The 23,344-nt window shown below is 35.8% G+C and overlaps 1 protein-coding gene across 2 annotated transcripts in view; it reads right to left on the bottom strand.

Annotated features, from left to right (window-relative positions):
- ALCAM (activated leukocyte cell adhesion molecule) overlaps window positions 1–23,344 on the bottom strand; it is a 209,884-nt gene that overhangs the window by 4,856 nt on the left and 181,684 nt on the right. The window contains exons 9-14 of one of the 2 annotated variants that reach the window (XM_060640129.3): window positions 20,874–20,986; window positions 18,499–18,634; window positions 18,254–18,391; window positions 15,462–15,590; window positions 13,587–13,625; window positions 13,177–13,294 (exon numbers count right to left, since the gene is read on the bottom strand). In XM_060640129.3, the coding sequence (XP_060496112.1) occupies window positions 13,177–13,294; window positions 13,587–13,625; window positions 15,462–15,590; window positions 18,254–18,391; window positions 18,499–18,634; window positions 20,874–20,986 (673 nt within the window). The remainder of the gene's footprint in view (window positions 1–13,176; window positions 13,295–13,586; window positions 13,626–15,461; window positions 15,591–18,253; window positions 18,392–18,498; window positions 18,635–20,873; window positions 20,987–23,344) is intronic. The other variant, XM_078452976.2, reaches the window with a different exon arrangement.

Here is a 23,344-nt window from a genome sequence, read left to right as displayed (position 1 = left end):
TGCACAATCATGATGAAGTTACTAGCACTGAGCTAGCTCTAGTACTGGAAGTACTGGCTTGTAACCCTCTTACATGTGAAGTGATGTTATATAATTTGAAAAAAAAATCTGTAAGGATAAGAAGATTTAAACAAACTGTTATCTATCTTAATCTGACATACAGCTATAGAACACCGTACCCATCAACCACCAAAGTGTTTTCTTCAAATGCTCATCTAGCACTCTCCAGGTAATGCTGCATGGCTGCATGGAAGGCCGAAAGAATAACTTTCAATGCATTTCAAAAGATTAAAAGCTTACAGAGCAGGCTGTCTTAACAAAACAGAAGTCAAGGAGAAATGTGTGGAATTTAACACAGTTTGAGCTACCTGGCTCCAAAGAAGAAACCACAGAGAAAATTGAAACACATTTTTAACTGAATGAATATGAAAACAAAATATACTGAAATTTGTGGAATGCAGCTAACTCAGTGCTGTGAGTGAAATTCATAGTTTAAATGCTTGTGTTATGAAAGAAGAAAGGCTAACAGCAGTGATCTAAATTTTTAATTCATTTATGAAATTAAAAAAAGAAGAGAAAGTTGAATAACTTTCTAAATAAAGTAGAAGAAAAGAGAATAGTAATCCTAAGAGCAAAAAGAATTAAAATTGAAAATAAGCAATAGAAATTAAAACAAATAAGAAAGTTATTTGAAATTATTAGAAAATTGATTAATTCTCTAAAAATACTGAGCATGATAAAGGAATAAAATACAAATTAACAATATTAGAAAGTAAAGTGTTATCACTGCAGAATCAGAATTCTATGGGTAACTTTTTGCAAAAGTGTCAACAATGTAAATGAAATGGACATTTTTCTTGAAAAGCTTACCAATTATTCAAGAGGAAGCAACCTTATGTCTATTAAAGAAACTGAAATCATAATTTTTGTTTTAAAACAAATTCTCATAAAGAAAACTCCAGGCCCAGGTGGTTTTATCTCTGAACTATATCAAATATTTAAGGAAATAACAACATATTTCAGTAAGAGGATGGGACCCTTTCCAACTCATTCTAGTAAGCTCACATTACCCTAGTACAAAAATTTAGCAGAGACATTATAAGAAAAGAAAATCACAGATCACTATTCCTCATGAATGTAAACAAAACAATTCTTAATAAAATGTTGATAAACAGTATCCATCAATATATAAAAAAATATGATATAATACAGTAGGCTTTATTCCAGGAATGCAAGACTAGCTTAATATTCAATAATCAATCAATATAATTTACCATTTTATCAGAATAAAGAATATAGGAAAACAATATGATTTTTTATAGAAATAATATAAATGCAGATGTAATGTAATGTAGATGTCAAAAGAGCATTTGAGAAAATTCAATGATAATCTGTGATAGAAAATTATCACGAATATCACTCTCAGTAATCTAGGAATATTTAAAAAATTTCTTCAGCCTCTTAAAGGGCATTGTGTAGTAAGGAATTTGGCCTTGCCCAAAGAAAAGTCTGGGCTTTGTCATTAGTTCTTGGGAGATAATCTCTAAATAGTTAGGATATCCTAAGTGCTAGGAGTGGCTTTCTTTTTCCTGGTGCATCTCCAATCGCATCGAATAGTTTATGCTGAGAGGTTGTCTCAGCATATGGCCATCAACATCCAATGGTCTTAGGGTGCGGGCTGGCCATCCTGTAAGAACAGCTATATGATTTAGGGCTTTCGGCTATGTGGTATCAGCCTGATTTCTGAGGAAGGGAGAGGCTGGAGATTGAGGTAAACCATATGGACACGTAGTCAATCAATAATGCCTGTGTAGCAAAGCCCTAATAAAAACTCTGGACAGTAAAGCTCAAGCGAGCTTCTCAGATTGACAATAGCCCATGCTTTTGCCACACATCAGTGGCAGTAGAGTAACATGTCTGAAGACAAAGGAAACTTCACATTTGGAACTCTCCCAGACTCTGCGCTATTTCTTTTCCTTGGCCAATTTCAACATATCTATTACTTGTAATGAACATAAACGAGAGTATATTAGGTTCCAGTAAAACTCTGTATTTCTAGCAATTGATCAAACCTGAGTGTGGTTTTGGGAAACCCTCAACTTGAACTAGTATCAGAAGCAAGGATGTTCTTATGTGGACTCTTCCTTCTAAACTCAGTATTTGCACACTAACTCCTTGCATTGGGGGTCAGAAGTCTGGGAAGATTTGGCAGTTGGGAGAATCGTACCTTAGCCCCACAGTCTGGCTAACTCTGGGTAGGCATATATGAAAAACAAAGAGCAAATATCATACATAATGGCAAATATTGAACAATTCCCTCCCTAAAATTGGGAACATGTAAAGATTTCAACCGTTCTATTCAACATTGTATTGGAGATCTCTATGAGTGCAACAGAGCAAGAAAAAGAAATAGAAAAAGCATACAGAGGGGAAGGGAGGAAGTAAAATTATCTCTATTTCCAGATGAAGTGATTGTTTACATAGAAATCTTAAGGAATCCACAAGACAACGAATAGAATTAACAAGTGAATGTAGGAAGGTGGCTGTATACATTTCAACAACAACAAAATAATCATATTTTTATATAAAAATGGAAAATAAAATTGCAAAATAATTGCATTTATAATAGCTGCAAAAGACATAAAACATAAGAATAAATTTTATAAGACATGTCCATGTCTACATTAAAAGTTATGAAATATTGCTAAGCGGGGTGCTGGGGTGGCTCAGTCAGTTGAGCATCCGACTTTGGCCCCATCATGATCTCATAGTTTGTGGGTTCCAGTCCCACATTGGGCTTTGTGCAGACAGCTTGGAGCCTGCTTCAGATTTTCAGTCCCCCCCTCTCTCTGGCCCTCCCTGCTCACTATCACTCTCTCAAAAAATAACATTAAAATTTAAAAAAATATATTGCTAAGAAAAAATGGAAAGTAAATGGAGAGAAAAATGATATTCACATATTGGAAGGCTAAGAGATGTCAAATTTGAGATTCAAATCTACCCAAATTTATCTATAAATTCAAAGCAACCATAATCCCACAAAGCTCTTAAATTTTTTTTGGTAGAAATTAACAAGTTGCTAAAATCTATATGAAAATGGAAAGAAATAAGATTGTTAACACAAGCAGAACATCAAAGTTGAAAGACTTACATTTTATTATCATTATTTTTATTACCACTATTACTACTACAAAAGTTCCAAGGCCAGAAGAAAATCTTTTTAACATATGATGCTGGAATGAGTTGACAAATATAACAAAAGCAAAACCAACCAAACAAATAAGCCAACTTTGTCTTGTATCACACACAAAATCTTAGATATATCATATTCTTAAATGTATAAAGTTTCTAGAAAAAGACATAGAAAAATATTTCTGCTATTTAGGGATAAGCAAACATTTTGTACCATGGGCACAGAAAGCAGTAAGCATAATAGGAAAAAAACTCATAAGTTGCTCTTCATTAAAATTAAAAACTTCCACTCATTAAAAGACAGCATGAAAAAAAGAAAAGAAGTCACAGACTAGAACAAAAGTCACAATATATCTATAACAAAGGACTTTTATACAGAACATGTAAAGAACTCTTACAGATCAATCACTCACACACACACACACACACACACCCAAATACCGGTAAAATCACAAGTAAAAGACCTGAATAGTAACTGTACAAAAGATAATGACCAATAAGTACACGGAGCTTAAAATCATTAGGTCTCAGGGAAATGCAAGTTAAAACCAAAATTAGATATAATTTCACACTTCCTGGAATGGCTAAAATTAAACAGAATGACAATACCAAAGTTAGGCAAGAATGTGGAAAAACCAAAATTCTCATACATAGCTGGTGGAAGCGGGAATTGGACAACTATTTTGGACAGCTGTTTGGCAATTTCTTATGAAAAATATCTACCCTATGACCTAGCGATTCCATTTCTAGGTATTAACCCAAGATGGTGAAAACAAATACTCACAAAAATGCTTATATAAGGATTTTTTTAGCCATATTATTCATAATAGCCTGAACTGGAAACTATTCAAATGTCCATAAACAAGAGAATGGATTAAAATAATGTGACATATTCTGACAATGGAACACTACTCAGTAATTTCAACAAATCATTAATATATGTATCTCAGGAACACTATGTTAAAAGAAAAAAGCGAGGCACAAAAGAGTACGTCTTGTATGAGGCTCCAGACTAGACAAACGTAATCTCTAGTGATAACAATCAGCACAGTGGTTGCCTAAGGGAACATGGATAGTGGGGCTGAACAGGAAGAGAGTCCAAGGGAATACTCTGGGGTGATGGGATGCTCCATTCTGTGACTGGAGTAATGGTCACAAGATGTATTACATTTATCAAAACATTTAATGGCACATTTATTGTAAGCAAATTTTACCTTAATATAAAAACATACAGAGCCACAAGCTAAAGCATATGCCTCTAGTCAGAGACCGAAAGAACCAGGGAATATGTGCAGTGAAAAACTGCATAACATTTTATTTCCCTTTCTATTTACTTTCTAGGTGGATATATTGGTCTAGGGATGATTTCATCAAGTTACATCAAATAGAAGAAAGAGGTATCAAGAAAAAGGGAGTGACTAGAATTTTCCCTAGGGAAGCTTTACTCAGGGCAAATCACAGTATTTTTCAGTGTATTTGTTCAGGTAAATCAGGCCAAAGATCACTGTTCACAGTTTGAAAAAAGGGTTGTTAAAGGCAACATGAAATATTTGTAGAAAATGTTTGTAGAGTTAGAGTTGAGTAACTTCAAATGAATTGCTTTTTGTTTATTTTTTTTTTTAAGTTTACTTATTTTTGAGAGAGAGAGAAAGAGAGAGACCTCGAGTGGCAGAGGGGCAGAGAGAGAGGGAGGGAGAGACTCCCCAGCAGGCTCTACACTGTCAGCACACAGCCTGACTTGGGGTTCAATCCCACGAACTGTGAGATCATGACCTGGAGCTGAGATCAAGGGTCAGATGCTTAACCAACTGAGCCACCCAGGCACCCCATACAAATTGTTTTTCTTATTTTAAAGTTTACAAAGCAAATTGTTTTTCTTATTTTAAAGTGTACAAAGCAAAAAAAAAAAAAAAAAAAAAAAAAAAAAAAAAAAATATATATATATATATATATATATATATATATGAAAATGAAACTGTAAATGAAAAGCAAATATCTCCCTTCTTAAACTCACTCTCCAAAATTATAACTGCTAACACCCTTATAATGCCTTAATGTGCCAGGCACTGTTCTAAATGTGGTACAGATATTACAATGAGATTAATAAAATTGCTTGTGATCACACAGCTACTAAGTAGCAAAGCCAGGATTCAAACTCCAGGGGTCTTAGCATCCATGCACCATGTTACACAGTTATACAAATATGCTAAGTGTTAACCATCATGAAATGTGCTAAATAGAAATAACAATAGTGTGGTTGGTGGGGGAGGGGGTATATATTGTGTTTATGTACATGAGATTTACATAAATTTTATCACTGATCTTTCCATTTGTATTACTGAGACTCCACTCTACCTAGCAGGAAAAGCATTTAAAAATTATTCTGATTACTTTGGCTTGGTTTTTAAAATGATATAGTAAAAATAAATACAACTTTATGGATGTATCTTTTTTAATTTTGGAAAATAGCAGAGATTTGAAATAATTATAGAGGTTATAAATACCTCTACTACTGGAAGAGGAAAAATTAATTTTTTTTAATGTTCATTTATTTTTGAGAGAGAGACCGAGTGTGAGCAGGGGAAGGGCAGAGAAAGAGGGACACACAGAATCTGAAGGAGGCTCCAGGCTCCAAGCTCCGAGCTGTTGTCACAAAGCCCGATGCAGGGCTCGAACTCACAACAGTGAGCCAAAGTCAGATGCTTAACCTGAGCCAAAGTTGGATGCTTAACCAACTGAGTCACCCAGACACCCTAGAAAAATTTATTTAAGTCATTCTCTTTAGCAAAATATTCTCTAGTCAATTGATTTGAAGGACAAGTTTAGGCATTTATGAAGAATGAGTGCTTGGGTCAAAATTATTATTGGTTGCCTTAAACTTTATTCATTGTTCAGCTTTTATGTAACTTTAAGAGAACATTGAAATCATAGAATCGCAATAATCATGGAGGAAGCCCTCGAGGTGACCATCTAGACTAATCTGTGAGACTGAGTAAAGTCTTGGTCATAGGGTCAGAGGGCCTGGATTCTCATCCTCATGTGTCAAGTCTGAGTTGCAAGTGCTTGGACAAATACATCCTCTGAAGCATGCTTGCTCACCTATAAACAGGGAATAACAGGATCTGCTCGCAGGGCAGATATGAGGGTAAATGTGACAGTGGACAGCAAAGCCCTCAGCAGTGACAGAGGCTGACCAAACTGACGTGAGTCATGGAGCTGCTGCCCATGGCCATATAGCCGCTAAGTAGCAGAAGGGAGCTCAAACTTAAGTCTCAACTCTTCATTCTGTGTCATTTCCATAAATGCAGTGCCTATTAAGGGTTCAAACTGCTTTTAAATAACTTTTGAGAAGACTCTCCAACTTTTTTGGTGAGATTTCCCTCAGTATTATAGACTTGTTTTGAGATCTCCTTTGAAGGAGGTAGGGAACGTATAATGGTAGTATCAACTAAGTGTGCCTTCATTTTAACACTTCAGAGTTGCTAAGACATTAGACCCTAAATGTTCTCACCACAAAATGAGGTGATAATTATGTGACATGATGGAGGTGGTAGCTAATACTCTGGTGGTAACCTTATCACCATATATAAATGTATCGAATCAATATGTCGTCCACCTTATTAACCAATGTTGTATGTCAACTACGACCGCATTAAAAAAATAATTTAGTGGGGAATGAAGAAGTTTGGCAAAGTGAAGGAGGGTGAGAGTGGCAGTCCTAACCAATGCATCACAATCTTGCGAGGTGGTATTATGAAAAGATAAATAAAATGTTACACTAGAATTGCACATTTGGAAAACAAAAAAATACCCATTTAAAATAACTTGCACATGGAAGAGTTCATAAGATTTTAGGATTTTCAAAAGCAGACTTAGGTATAACAAATTTGAAAACTCTTTCAGAGGGAGCATGAGTAATCGTTAAAACTTCCTAGGTAGAGGGACGTTTTCTGCGATTTCTCATTTCTGGCATGCCTGGCAGACCCCACAGAATGGCACTAAGGCTACTGGCATTTAAGCCTGGGACCCTGAGAGTGTGGAATTGCCTCTTTCAGCAAACTGGCCATTGATACCTGTGCAGGCAATTAAGGTCATATCCAAGAGAATAGTTATTTTTCTTCCTTCCCTGGTCACAGCTCTCAGCAAAGTGAGTTTCCTCCTGGGCCAAGCTTAATAAAGAGTTAGAGGATAGGAGGGCTCTAGTCCCTGTGTCTCAGAAGAAGACTTGTCAGCATTTTCTGGGTTTGAAGAAGGAAAAGAAGAAAAATAAATAGTTCGTCTTATTATTGCTACTTCCAACTTCATATCCTTAGGAATTTCTAAGACTCACTAAAGAAACTCTCTGCTAAAATAGGAAATCCTTAAGTCTTCAGTAAAAATCTCAAAAAATGGCCTTTCGTTTAGGCCAATAGTGAATATGGGGACCATCTATTACATAAACAATTAGAGAATTAAAATAAATGTAACAATTCTGAATATGCAACAAAAACAGGATGCCACCTGCAGCCTTACTGTTCAAAATGTTTCCTTAAGGTGGGTAATGTTGGTATAGCACATAGCTTGGCTCAGGGAACAAGGCTTCCCTTCACTTTTGAAGAGAAAACATATTTGAAATTTTAAAAAAATGAAACGTGTATATACAGACAGCTAGAAAAGATTTTAAAAATTGAAAACATTATATTTCGATGCAAGCCCTTTCCTCTGGAAACATCTCAGGTAATATCTAGCAGGGTCACGGATGGATGGTTCTGCCCTTTGAATGGCCAATGACCTTGTGATTGATCGACTGGATGAAGACTCTAGCATTTCTACATTATCTTATTTTCCCTCTAGTCCACTGTTATTTATGGTTTGATAGACTAATGGGGCATTTTCTTTTCTCCCTTCTTCTGGCTGCCTGCTAGGTTATGGAAAGAAACCAATATTTGGATTAGCCCAATTTCTTTTTTTTTTTTCTTTTCTTGAGAGAGAGCAAAGAGGGGGAGGGGCAGAGGAAGAGAGAGAGAGAGAGAGAGAGAGAGAGAGAGAGAGAGAGAATCTGAAGCAGGCTCCACATACAGCCTGACACAGGGCTTCATCCCATCACCATGGGATCATGACCTGAGACGAAATCAAGAGTCGGGGGCTCTCAACCAACTGGCCCACCTAGGTGTCCAAGGATTAGCCCAATTTATAACACAAGGAGAGAGGCCATGTCAGGCCTGCATTTTAAAGCACACTTTCCCATCCCTCGCACTATATTAAATGCCAGCAACCAATCCAAGTCAGATAAATTTTAATTCCAAAGAAGTTTTGAAGCAGCAAAATATACTTGAAACTACATGGGGATATGGAATAATATACTGCACGCACTACCTTGAGCAGGTTAATTTCACAAGGACTTGGACACTGTGAAATAGGGTTACCTGCATTTAACTCATTAAATTGTTGAGAATTTCAGTTAAAAAAAATAAATAGAAAAAAGACTAGTAGGTGCTTATATAGCAATAAATGAGGAAAGTCATTAAAAATGTGCTATAAATGGTCCTCCAGCACTATCCTCAATTTATTCAGTAGGGGGTCAGTTTTCCCTCGTGGGAACATGCATTTGATTTTAGAGTATTGATTGGAAAGAGAATTCAGTTAAAATCAAGTTTCTTACAAGATCTTGTTCTACACATCAAGAGATACTAATGAGAAACATTTTAGAAAGGCTTAATAGCATGGTTAAGAAACAAATAATATTGTTTCTTAAAATTTCAGGGTTTTAGGCAAGTCTTCTTTAGTCTTTTTGCCAATTTAAGACTGTCTCTGTTTTTTTTTTTTTTTTTTTTCCTGAGGCAGTAGTGGAATAATATAGCATTACACAAGGCAGAACTGACAAGATATTTGTGATTTTTAGACTTACAGCTTGTCTACATATTACAGAAAAACTTCATGAAAATAGTCATGAGTTCCACAGTTGCAAAAGATAAATCGCTTGTTAAGTTTCCAAGATTCACACAATGTGTATTTTGAGATTACAAATGTCTGGTTAATGCTTACTCGCAGTTTAGTGATAAGAAGTATGGTGGTCAGGGGTCTCTTAAATGCAACCAACCTGGAAATTATGGTTTTAATAAATGCCTGAATAAGTTAGTGGTTACATTATGCTGCCTTTCTATTTTTCCTTTATCTTTGGCTTTTAATTTTTCATTAGTTATTGTACTCCAAGATATGCAAGAGAGGATTTGGAACTCAAAGAGTAACATTTAACTTTGAGGAGCTAAAAACAATGTTCAGAGGACAGAATTAAGAGAAATGGAGAAAATAATAAAATATAATAATTTGTTAATGTTTATTTATTATTTTTGAGAGAATGCAAGTGGAGGAGAGGCAGTGAGAGAGGGGAAGAGAGGATCCAAAGTAGGCTCCATGCTGACAGCGGGCTTGAACTCATGAACTGTGAGATCATGACTGAGCTGAAATCATATGTTCCACCGAGCCACCCAGGCACCCCAATAAAAAATAATAATTGAATAGCCTCTATTTCTTTAATATTCTCCTATCTGTTAGACAGCTAGAAATGAAGTTAGTCAATTAATGCTTTTTGCGTAGTACTATGAATTAATTCTCTATATACATGGGAAATGACCAGTCATCCATTTTCATTATTAAAAAACATCCAACTTAAGGAAAATAACTTGTAATGAGAAATCATATGATTTAAAGCAGCAGAGGAATCACCGTGAGTCCTTACTCTACAATGAATATACCAGATCACAATGCCAAGCATGACTGCTAAGCATTTCTTGTTGCAATTCTTCATATTTGAAATAGATACGAATATATGCAGCTCATACTAATGGAATGGGGAATGCATGTTAGCTAAGTGGCCACTAGGCATGTTAACAAATGTACTCTTAAGTTCTACTTGGGCATGAAAGATTGCTTCTCTCCTCTTTCTCCACTGACTTTTAAAATTGCCAATGCAAAGAACTTCTAAATGCCGCTTAAACCTTCCTGCTCTGGGAAATGTGTAACTGAGACTTTTAAATAAGATGTCTAACTTGTAATCTTTGTTCAAAGTGTTTGCCATAATGGTGACTTGCAACATTATTGATGGTATTATTTTTCAAAATGGTAAACATAGGGTTATATATCTGGGGAAAAGCTCTGGACTATATGTTTATTAAAAATCTCTCAGACCCATGTAAAATGGTGATGAATTAGCTGATGACAGCAATGAAACCCTTGTAGTGATTTGTAAAGTCGAAATTATTATATAGAAAAGAAGAAAGAAAGAGAGTATAGTACAGCCCAAAATGATGTAGCAATTCTTAACTTGAAAGCTCTTATTATGAATGTGCAACTTACTCTGGACACAAGGATTAACAATGACTCATGTTGCAAAAATGCTGGCTTATCTCAGAGGGCACTAGCAAGGAATAAGTAATCAGGAATGCAAAATACTTAGCAAATCTGAATAGTTCCACAATTCTTCATAAAAATGCTCTGATGCTTGGGATGAGAATTGCAATTTATTACTTTGATTACCAATAATAATAACTCTGGCAAAGTTGATGTACTTTTCAATTAAATAACAGTTATTTAGACAAATGTTCAAGTCAGATGGTAAAATCTGCTCTTAATTTAATGAGGCACTTAAAAGGAAATTCATGAAGTCTTAACCCTTAACCTAAAGACACTATGAGGCCAAGTGTCCAGAATTTATTTATCCATGATTTTAATTTTCGGTCACCATGATAATAGCCAATGAAGTAACAATAAAAAAAAATCCTACACACATAATTTTTTTATTCATGGAAAAATAAATGGGGTCTAATGAGATCCTGGCAATTAGAATAGGATGATTAAAAACATTGGGGGAGCTCCAAAAATTCAGCATTTATTTTGTCATAATGTAGAGAACTGCCGTTTATTTTTCAGCTCAGTTCCAGGATACAGAGAAATTTCATTTTTATTCTTTTAAGAAATAAAATTACATTGGAATGCATCAGAAATCTGAAGTAAATAAAAGGGAAATACTCCAGAGTCCAAGCTGTTAGGTTTGTGAATACTTTATAGTGAATTATAAAGGGAGAATAGGATTTTGACCATCAAGAAACCTCTACAGATAGAAGAATTTTTTATTAGATATTGTCTCTGAGCAACAGTTTGCGTTTCCTTTCATGCACAGGGAACAGGCCATCTTCTAAATTTTCCATAGAAACCACAGGCACAAACCCACATAAAGTGTTGGCAGGTAAAATGTACACTGACAAAAAGAATACATTTGTTACCAAGTGATAGTGGGACTGCTCAAGATTGAGGAGTGAGGTGCCAAGATCAAAAGGGACTGTGCCCCTACGTGAGAGTGAACGAGTACAACTATAACACATACCAGGAACATACATGATGAAAACAAACCAAAAAACCAAAACCAAACCAAACAAAAACAAAAACAAAAACAAATCCCAAACCATGGAAAAAGTAAGGCATGGTGATAGACAATAAGACCTAGTAATTAAGCACAAAGATGCTAAAACAGCTCTGTCTTAAACCAAATACAATTCCAGCCCTTACAAACTGTAACCTTAAGCAAGTAATTTAAAACTATTCTCTGCCTTAATTCTTTCAAATGTGAAATACGAATAATAATAGTATTTGCTTCAGAGATGAGCTGCAGGATCAAAACAGAACTCAATACAGGCTTATATTATGTGACTTTAAAGATTTCTAAGCTATTGCCTCTCTTTGATGGCAGCTCCATTGGAATATTGCTTCACCGAAATTGCTTTCTTTACAAGGTAACATCATGGGTCTTAGTTAAGTCTGCTTTTTCTTTTCATTTTCTTTTAAGTTAACTTACCTGAGTTGTTGAAAGGGGTTATATCAGACATCAAGAAAATAGAAAACTAAGTCCGAAGCTGCCACTAGCTATACACACCCCCCTTGCAAAAATCAATTTCCTCATGTATGAAACCAACGGTATGCGACAGAATCACTAATGAAACTAAAAACGCAAAACTCTAGAACCCCATCTCTGCCCTTCCACATCTGAATCTGGGGCCAAGGCTGGGGTGATGAGGAGTATTAGGCGTGTGTGTATGTGAAGAATCTTCATTGGTTAATCGGATTTGCATTATAAACCACTATTAGATCATTTGTAAAGTTGGTTCTAACTGGATTATTTTATGAGTAATAATTTTTAACCTAAATAATTTTTTAAGTAGTCTTGGTACTTTAATTTTCTTTTTAAATTACAGACAAAAAAAAAAAATGATGATTTTTTTTTTTTCCTGAGTTAGATCCTTTTATGGACCTAAGTGACTTAACTAGAATAGGGGAGAAGTGACAAGATAATACTATCTCACCAGCAGTTTCACTGCTGGCCAGAACTGTCACTGCAGACACCTGGCCATTCCCACAGGATGTACAGGATGTACTAACCATTTTTTAAAATGTTCATTTATTTATTTTTGAGAGAGAGAAAGGGAGGGAGGGAGAACAAGCAGGAGATGGCCAGAGAGAGAGAGGGAGACACAGAATCTGAAGCAGGCTCCAGGCTCTGAGCTGTCAGTGCAGAGCCCAATGAGGGGCTTGAACCCATGAACCATGAGATCATGACCTGAGCCTAAGTTGGACGCTTAACCGACTAAGACACCCAGTACCCCTGTACTAACCATTTTTAATTCCTCTCTACCAACCTCAGCCAAATGGCTTAGAATGGCCGACTTTTTTAGCAGCATGTGCTTTTTAATACCCACCGCCCCTGCCCCCCACACACACCAGCACTGAATTTAGACGATTGACTGAGAAAAATAAGGGGACACCTGTGAAATCACACCCCAAGCGAATTCCCCGATGCTGACAAAGCAGTCACTGTGAGCTGAAAGCAAAACACCATCAGCCCGATTTGGGGTACATGCCTTTCCTGTTACAGAAATTGTACACCCAGCTGACGTTAGCATCATTGACACACTGCATTTTCTCCCCAGGGACGTTAGTTTTTCCATAACTTACTTTGATTTCTTCATATACAGCCAGTAGACAACGCCAGCAACCAGGGCAGCGAGGAGGAGACCAACTACGATTCCCACAATTAGTTTTGCCTGGTCATTCACCTTTTCTCTGTTTTCATCTACAACAGAGAAGAAAAGTCCATGCTATTACAGACACCGCCAAGGATTTCTGAAAAGAAGTCAATCTGGCTATTATTTTTTATTAAGAATAATTAAGGCTTACTACTACTATGAGTAACATGCAAACTTGTGCTTTTAAAAGATAAAAGTTTTAGCATTCTTGCTATCTGGTCTCATTTGCTATTTTAATTCAAGTCAAAATTGTGGCAGCTAAGAAATTACTTATACAATGACACTTCATAAATCTTGAGCTGATAGTCAAGGAAGAAGAGTCGGCAGCATAGTACCTACCACTTATCTCGTCTGCCTCATCGTGCTCTGGAATACTTACTGAAATGAAAAATGTTAATATGAAATTAAAAACAAAATTTGTTGATATATGAAAGTCACCTTTACCATTATAGTATGATGTAATAATACTCAAAGATAAAATATCTATTCTACAGCTAAGGGTAGAAAAAAATTTACATTTAATAGAGCGTGAACTTCCCTACAAAGAAATTAATCTTGTTTTAAGGAGAGTCGTTAAAACTGCGAAGGTATTAATCTACCATAGAAAATTTCACAACTGACAAGCTTTAGTGTTAATCTGAAATCCGTATTAATTTCTCCACTATTTACCACCTTTTAATAGGGCTTTTTTTTCCTTAAGAGAAACAAGTTGCCATATATCACAATGCAGTGTTTCTCAACTTTTCCTGCCTCGGTGGAGAATTCATTTTTATCCTCTAGTGTCAGGGACTTGTCATTAGCTATGTTCTCACAGTGGTGGGGGCAGAGGTTAAAACTAGGGATGTTTCAGAGACAAAGAGGTATCCCATGTGATGTTTGCAGAAGCCCTCCAAATGACTCTGATAGCACCATGCTCCTGGCCCATTTTAAGAATTGCTGATGTGCTGGATTATCATCTAATATTAAACTACTTAAATATTCTTCTATGTGCATGGGCCTGCATCAGAACCTCCAGTGACATTTGTTAAAATGCAGATTCCCAGACCGTCCTCATATATACTATATTGGAATTTTAGGAGGTGCTCAGTGAAATTGAAAACAACTGTATTAAATGTTCATCAAGCCACTGCAAGGTCTAGAAACTGCTATTCAATGGGTTGGAATAAAAGAGAAACTTGTGTTCAGGAAGAAAGGATAAGTTCTTTTTGTAGGTTGGACAAATCAATACTTGCTAAATTGAATTTTGAGAAGTCAATGCACCTATTTTAGAGTTAAATTTGTTTGGTTCTTTTGTCCTGTCAATCCATCAGGCTTTTTTATATTTCCGTCATATTCTGTTAAGGCCCATTATCTCTACACAATTATTTTTTCCTAGCTCCAGCTAATTCCTAGTCAGTATATCCCTATCCTGGCTCATGTCACATACAGGATTCCAACTGAGTGAAAAATAAAGGTCTGGAAGGTCAGTTAGCATCCTGTCCAGAACCAAGCCTCATTCCAGGCTGGTCCTGACTTAATGTTGACCGGTGATAGAAACAACGACAAAATTGAAGATGATAGATAATTTCAAATTAAGTGAAAATTGTTTTCAGAAGAAGTTGCTCAACATGTCAGATTTTTTCACTTTTCTAAGATAATTGCATTGATCTAATTTGTAGTCATGACTCAAATATCATCTTCAAAAGCATCAACTTTGGAAGCTGGATTTCATAAATTCGAGTATCGGTTTTCTATCAGTTTGCTAAATGACTAAGCATGTGGCATTCCTATTCAAAATAAAGTTGGGATAAATACCTCAAAGAATTGGAATGCAAAGTAATAGATTAAAGGGAATTAAAATTTTACCAAAATTAAAACTGTTAAAAGGTGTTTTCAGATAGTCTTTGAATTATCTCTATTCGGAACACAAAACACGGATTAAAAAAGAACAACTCAGTTCTTATCCTCTGTTGCTCTTGGGAAGTATACCTGGACAAGATAAGGTCTCTGGACTGATAAAACATGAAATGATTTAACTGTCAAGACAAGGATAGTACAAGGATGGACACCGGGAAAAGAAAAAAGAAAAGAGCCTATGATGATGACACCAAATGCAAAATAAATAAATAAAACTTACCATAATGCAGTACAGGAAGATGGAATTGAAGATTTTAAACTAATGAAGAATAACTTCAAATTTTCTTACTTTTTTAATGCCATAAATGAAATACTCACTAGCAGAGACATTCAAGGAGTTTACTGTTCTCTCCAGCTGGTTTTCTGCTGTGCAAGTTAATGTAACATTCTCTTCGGGGGAAATGATAATTTTACTATAATACCTGCCATTTATATAAGGAGATTCCTCTGTCTGGAAAAGAAGAAGGAAGATGAACTTAGAAGTATAAAGGGATTAAACACATGGAAAAGAGTAATACTGAGTGAACCAGGAGAGGTGCTTTGTAGTGCTATTTGGTGTTCAAGGATATGTATAAGGTCAACGATAAAAGGCCAATTCAGGTTTCTATCTACAGCAGGGAAGGAAAGATTAGTGGATCCAAAATCAAATTTCTGTTTATTCTTCTATTCTGTTTATTCTTTTATTGTAATTATTAAATTAATTAAACTCTTTCTGTTTTTTCGAGATTCTCAGGCTAGTTAGTACTTTGGCGTGATAGTACTTGTCTCAAAATGATTAATCAGCAATGATCTAATCACTGGTTTTCTCTTAATACATTTAAGAATTTAATTTTTATTTGTAAATTATGTCATTGTTTTTAACTTCAGGGGTTAATTCCTTTATCTTCAACATTATATCTAAGTACTTACATATGTATGATTTGCTCATGGGAAAATCAAACTATTTTTTCTTGTTTCCTGAGCTAAATACAGAATGGGTTCTTTTTCAGTGACTGGTAAGTTCATTTGTTTTTTGTGAGGCGTTAATGAGGACAATCATTGCAATTCAATTCCTCCAAAAATAAGAGATAATTCACTTTATTTGTATTTTTTATTTTTTTAAGCAATCTCTACACCCAGCATGGGGCTTGAATTTACAAACCTGAGATCAAAAGTCGTGTGCACCACTGACTGAGCCACCCAGTTGCTCCGAGACAATTCACTTTAATCTCTTTCCCAGGACTTGGCTCCAAGGGCCAACTGGATTAAAGCAAATATGTACTTGGACTCTTTTCTGAGTTGTGTTATGCCACCATGTCCTACATTGTTCTTTGCTTCCTCCAACTATACTGTAAGAGCCTTGAGGTCATAGGATAGTCTCTTGCTTAGGGAGATTATCTAGTCCCTGGGACAGGAGTGGTTAGAGGCATCAGTAGTTATAAAATAATAGATTCACCACGTGACTGAGCAGGGAACAAATAAAAGATTATGGATGGATCAGCACAAATCCAGAACAAGAAAAATAACATATCACCTAGTGGGCCAGAATCAATCCTTCTCCTTGACAATGAAGAATGGCATTGTTATTTTTATCCTTATAGTAAGTTCACATGCTACTTTTCCACTTCCCACTAGTATTTCTCACATGACTTTCTCACTGAGTCTTTGCTTTTGTTTTATCTCTGTAAAATGTATTTATTCATTTCAAGGGTGGCCTTTTAAATCTTTCTATCTGTTCATCAAATATCTGTTGTGTGCTTATTTTTCTATTTTCCAGTATATAAAGGTGTTTTTTTTTTTTTTTGCTATAATTATCACTGAATTGAACTAGAAACAAAAATAATAGAACAGAAAACAGTCATTTTTGATGCTAAAAAAAACATAGATCTGTACGCTGTCAGCAATTCTGGTGTTTCTTGTTTCTTTTTCTGAAATAAAAAAACTGAATTTCCTTAGAGTCAAAGTGTCTAGAGACATTTTGCCTTCCTCATGTATGCTGCCTTGTGTGTCCCCATCACACCCAATCAAATCAGGAGTCATTTGCTTCAAGTATGTCCACTCCTTTGGGACCTTCCATACTTGGAGTTATGCAAATACATATGCATCACTCACAGGTAAAAGAGCCAAAATTCACCTTGCTCTGCAAAATTATGTTGTATAAGCTGGACCAGCAGCCCAACTTCCATGGCAGAGAAAGAGTGGAAATTTTAACTTAAAACTAAATGCAACTCTGCTTTATGAATGCCTTCTCGGATTTCAATTGTGTCCAAAGCTGGGAAGAAGGCAGCACAGAAGATTCAGATAATCAAATGGCACTGCTGGGTGTTCCTAAAGAGTCTTTAACTGACTCCACTAAGAACAGGGCCATGAAAACTACCGTAGAGAAAATGGAATGAACAAGTATGTCAGTAACCCAAGCAGACTAGCAATTTAATGGGATGACAGTACTGAACCCCTAGTGACAGGTCAGATTCTATTATTATTATTATTTCTGTCAAACAGAAAATTATTGGTAGTGTCCATAAGTTATTAGCCCTTTGCTATTATTAAAATGTCCTGACAAAGGTACAAATATTAAAGTTTGCTTTATGTCTACTTTTGTTCAGAAGGAAACATCCTAGAGAGACACTATCTATTTAGCCAGCCTAATTCTGGCCCTAGCCTTGGCATACACAAATTAGACCATATGTTTACAAATGGTGACTGTGTTCTTCACCACCCCTCAGGGCCCAGTTTTAAGAAGAAATATCCCTTAACGTGCATAAGTAAGCAAAGTAATGGAGGCCACTTATACTCAGATGTGTAAGTTTATGATGCAGAAAAGTGTATACCTTAATGTTTTAATCACCCAAGTTTCAGAAATTAATGACCATGGAACAGCACTCAGTTTACATTCTTTTAAAAACAGATACTGACCACAACATAATGATTCTTCCCTTCTCCATGGCCCTGGGATTTAAAATTTCTCTTTGAGCCATGTTCTTTCCTTCAGAAAAATTAGGAAGTTAGCAAAAGCTTCCTCTGAGAATATACTGCAAATTTCATGTTGCTAACAAGCTAGCCTACAGTTTAGGTACTTCAGTAAAACCCCACATCATACCAAGTACAGCACATAACAAGAAGACAAATACTTGCTTGGTTTATGACGCTTCCACTGCCAGTAATTGTCCACTGTATAGCTGGCTTCGGAAAACCTTCCACATGGCAGATTATTGTTTTAGACAGTCCACTGGGATCAGTTTTCTTTGTCATTTTGATTTGAGGTTTTCCTGCAATATCATTACAATTAAAGTAAGATGTTGAACAGAGCTCTTAAGAGAAACTAGATACCAAATTCTCAAAGAAAATTTTGAATTGGTGTGCCAGTATTTATTACCTTCTACGATCAGTGTCAACGACTCTCTTTTCTTTAGGCCTTCCACCTCCTGCAGAGCAGTTTCACAGACATAGTTTCCAGCGTCCTGATAATGGAGACTAGAAAATGATGGGCTAGATCGAAGCCTGATGTTATCCTGATTAAATAAGAAGTTAATTACTTCATATGGTCCACATGTATTTATTAGATAATCATGGAGCCTAAAATTATTCTTCTGGGTCTAAAGAAAAGGCAAGTTCCTTTTTCTTAACTTCAGATGCTTTCAAAAATAGATTTCCCTTTTCCTTTGTAGTTTTACAGATTAAGTTTTATTTCACTGTCTTATTTACTGAATTTATAATTTGGAACAAATTCATACACTTCTAAGACTCAGTTTCCTTATTATTGAAGTAGGATAATAATCTTACCATACTGAATTGTGAGGACTTAATTATATAAGTAATAAGAACTTTCAGGAAAGTTCCCAATTAATAACAGCTACCCCTTGTAGTAAATGTAGATGAACTAGTATTGAAAGACCCTGGAGACCCACACTATGTTATCAATGATAGGCATAAATGCTAGAAATGTCATTTTCTCAAGACATGGGATGCATTGCAGTGCCATGACAATCATGACAAAATGCTTTTTAAAGAAACCATTAATAACAGCTTACTATCCTAATTTCTTAGAACAAATGAAATAGCATTTAATTTAAAAAATCACTTGATATACAGAAAACAATTCTATTATTACCAGTAATAGAAATTCTCTTAAGCAGAAAACTAAACACAATCTTAAAATCATGTGGTCTTTCCCCACTGTGAATTTTTCTCCACTCCTCATCAACTAATCAATGGCCAGGTAATCTTGATCAGCCCTATTGACATTAGGCATTCAGTTAACAACAGTGACTGCATCTGCAGATGTAGAAACTGGTTTAGCCAAGTAAATTTAGTTTCTCTAGTCCTGTAGTAAAACAAACTATGAGTGCTCATATGATTGCTGAGTAGTCTAGTTGCCTAGAATTTGTCTAGTCCTTTGACCATCAACGACTACAAATACATCCTATTAAATATGCAGTCTACAGAGTGACATTTTAATTATCTGAATGAACACAAGAAGAGTGAGGAGGCTAAAAGAAAATAAAATACAAAGGTGAGCTTTACAAGAAAAAAACAAGTCACAGGGGATCTAGTGTTAAAAGAGATCAAAAAGCAATACAAGGGGTGCCTGGGTGGCTCAGTTGGTTAAGCACCCGACTTTGGCTCAGGTCACAATCTCATGGTTTGTGGATTCGAGTCCCGTGTCAGGCTCTATGCTGACAGCTCAGAGCCTGGAGCCTGCTTCGGATACTGTGTGTCCCCCTCTCTCTGCCCCTCCCCTGTTCATTCTCTGTCTCTCTCTGTCTCTCAATAATAAATAAATGTTTAAAAAATTTAAAAAAATCGATACAAAATAATGTATATTTTCAGCAAGGAGAAATTCTAACAATATATTTTTTTATAAAGACAATTCTTGTCAACTCCTATGTGAAATGGTTTGTATGTGTTTGTCAACACATGCACTGGATGTTTAGATATACTAGCGAATGATTTCCTGGTGGGATTATAGTTACCATCTTTCCCTCTGGTGATAACCTTGTCTCAAGTTACCAATTACCAATCCTACTATGACACTCTAAAAAGAACAGTGATTAGGTTCCCAGTAATTGCTTACATTTCAGACAATTACAAGAATATAAGCACTCACTCAGGAAATACTGACCAAGTTCCACTGTGATCTACTATGGCCCAGGGATGAAAAGAGATCCCTACCTTCAAGGAGCTACTAATTCAATGAACTCACATTCAGACACTTAAGATCAGTTTCAGCAGAGAAGCTGAACATTGGGTGATCAGAAGCACAGCATTTACTGTACCCAGTGAGGCCTGAATTGGAATCTAACTCTGTCACTTGAGACCTTTCTGATTTCTCTCACACCAGCTTCTTTATGAATAACATGAGGATATAATAAATGTCTGCATATTTCATAGGGGTCTTGTGAGAATAATGTGGCTTAAAACACACTGAAAATTGTTAAGCTCTACAGCATGTAACTGCATACATGTGTGTGTCTGTGAGCATGTGTGTATGTGTAGAATTAGTAGATACACACAAATCAATGTCCCAAGGTAAAGTTCAGACAACCAATTATGGATGCCATAGTGTTGTTGAGTACCTCTAAAATTTGATTATGACATCATTATATTATTATAATGTAGAGAAAGAGCATGAGTGTGGGCGTATAAACATATTACCCATGGATATACATATTTAGATGTCATATAAAATGCAAAAGAAGCCAAAAAGGAGTCAGTCCAAACAGTGTAACAGTACCAAGGAATCATACTTACTTTCATCCATACCACAGTTGCATTCCTACTAGCAGATATCGTGCATGACACAGGCAAGGCATCACCAATCTGCTTGGTCACTTCCCCACTTGGGTTTAAGGACAAATCCAAATCTGTGAAGCAAAAAATCTGCTTGAAATGCAAACTCCAGGAAAGGAAGATATTCAAAATATTTTTGAGAAGAAAAGATGAAAGAAAAAAAGTCCTTCTAACTGTAGTCAAAATTCAGAACTGATTTATGTGACCAAAATAACTGAACTGTAGCATAATAAGTCCAGTATTTCAAGCCAGCTTTGAGACCAGTTTGGACATGTGAATGGTCAATCTACTTGATTATGCATTTATTTGGAGTTAACATGACTGATGTTTTGACTGCATATAAGTATTCCCCTGGGGTCTATTACCTTAAGAAAAATATTTCTTAAATCACTTCTGGAAGAAACGAAAGATGATGACTAGGTAAATATTATAAAAAGAGTTGATAAGCCATGCCAGGAGAAAATCAAGTATATTTAGACAGCAGGTGATAATGTGAAAAACCATGAGGTAGTCTGTTTCTTCAGAGGGAATTGACTATAGTAGATTTTTAAAAAATGCTATTCCATTTCTCAGGCAGTTGAAATTTTAAATAAGATCAGTTGTTAGGTACATTCTTGGCAGGTATCATTTTTAAAATACAGTATAAAAACATCTAAGTAGGCATAATCTTTCAGATGGAAAGTAATTTCTATAAAATCTTACTATCACAGTATGATCTGTATGAGGAAAATTTAATTCAATAGAACAAACATTTATTGTGCAGCTACTATGTTTCAAGCTCTGACAGGAGATACAGAAATGAATAGAAGCTTACAATTTACAATTTTTGAGGTAGAAGTAATACGCACTCAACTATGTGACTCTAATACAGCAGCAGCTCAATGAATATTTGTTGAAAAACTAAAGGAAGGGCTACAAATGGAGGTACAAGCAAAGACTTATAGGAGTGTAGAGAACAGAGCCAAACTGGGTTTCAAACCACTGATAAAGGCCTTGTATAGGAGGCAGTGTCTGCTTGTGGTCCCTGACTGTTGAGAAGGGCTTTGATAAATGGAGAAACAGGGAAACTCCTACCACATAAACAAAGGCAAAGAGCTGAGGGTGTATGGCAGCTTTAATAGTGGTGAGTAATCTACTATGAATGATTATAACACATGAAAGATAAACCTATATAATTAGTAGAAGCCAGACCCTAAAGGACTGTGCTTACCTTGCTAAGAGTTGAGACTTTATTCTATGGCAGTGGGGATTTCCTATTGCACCCTGTGCTTTTCCTTGGTTTTACACATGTTATAACTTAAGTTCATTGATTGTAACATCCTTTTTAATACTTGTTTTTCCTGTTAGGGTGTAAGAACTATTGGGGTGCCTCAGTGGGTTAAGTGTCCAACTCTGGATTTTGGCTCAGGTCGTGATCTGTGGTTCATAGGATCGAGCACTGTGTCAAGCTCCGCGCTGACAGCATGGAGCCTGCTTGGGATTCTCTCTCTTTCCCTCTCTCTCAAAATAAATAAACTTTAAAGAGATAAAAAATACATAAAGATTGTAAGAACTGTGAAGGTAGGAGCCATTCCTTGAGTTGTTACTGAGTATCCACAATGTCTGCTACATGGTAGGCTCTGAAACACAATTACTGAATGAAAGAAAGAAGCATGCTTTCGCCGTTTCTCATTAATATTAAAATATGCATTGTCACAGAGAAAAGTGGAGTTTCCTCAGAAAGTTTGAGTCAATTACACTTAGATGAACATCCTATTCAGGGAGAGTTAGAAGCTTTTACTGGTCGGACAGTTAACTTGCCGGTGAGGAGGTAAGAGAAGTGATTTTAAAGGATGATGATGGACTTTGGAAGTTCTGATGAGGACTATATCTGTGCATGAATCGGCAGAGGAATAGTAGATGTTTCATCAGCAACTATGGATCTGTGGGCGGGAAGCCCTGACGACCTTCTGCAAACATGTGCAAGCGTGGCTTGCTGCCTCTCTATCCATACTCCCTTTAGTCATCTATGCAAAGGAGACAAATCTTGTTTTCAGACAACAAACAACAATCAAGGATAAATGGACCAAAAAATAGGATTTTTATGTTTTCATTTCATGTAATTCAGAGTAAAATCTTGTTTTATTTGTAGTTAAAGAGAAATACAGTCCTTAAAGCCCAATGTGATAGTCGACCTTTCAAAACCGAAAATCATTTCAATCCAATTAAGTGCAGTGAAATCCAATTAAGTTGTTACATACTTTTGTTTATTTTATTTTTTTCTTTATCACAGTTGATCATTGAGCTACAATGTGGCTGCACCCAAGTCTTTTGCCTTATCACTCTGTTATCTATCCATCCCTGCTGATCTACAAGTAACACAAATAAGGGCTCTTTCCTTTTAGGGTCTCTTAAATTTAAGCTTCCTGTACCATCTCCAAGCACTGGATTAT

Source organism: Panthera onca, chromosome C2 (assembly GCF_046562875.1).
Source record: "Panthera onca isolate mPanOnc1 chromosome C2, mPanOnc1 haplotype 2, whole genome shotgun sequence".
In the NCBI taxonomy this organism is placed as follows: Eukaryota; Metazoa; Chordata; class Mammalia; order Carnivora; family Felidae; genus Panthera; species Panthera onca.
This window is presented reverse-complemented; position numbering and strand designations above follow the sequence as displayed.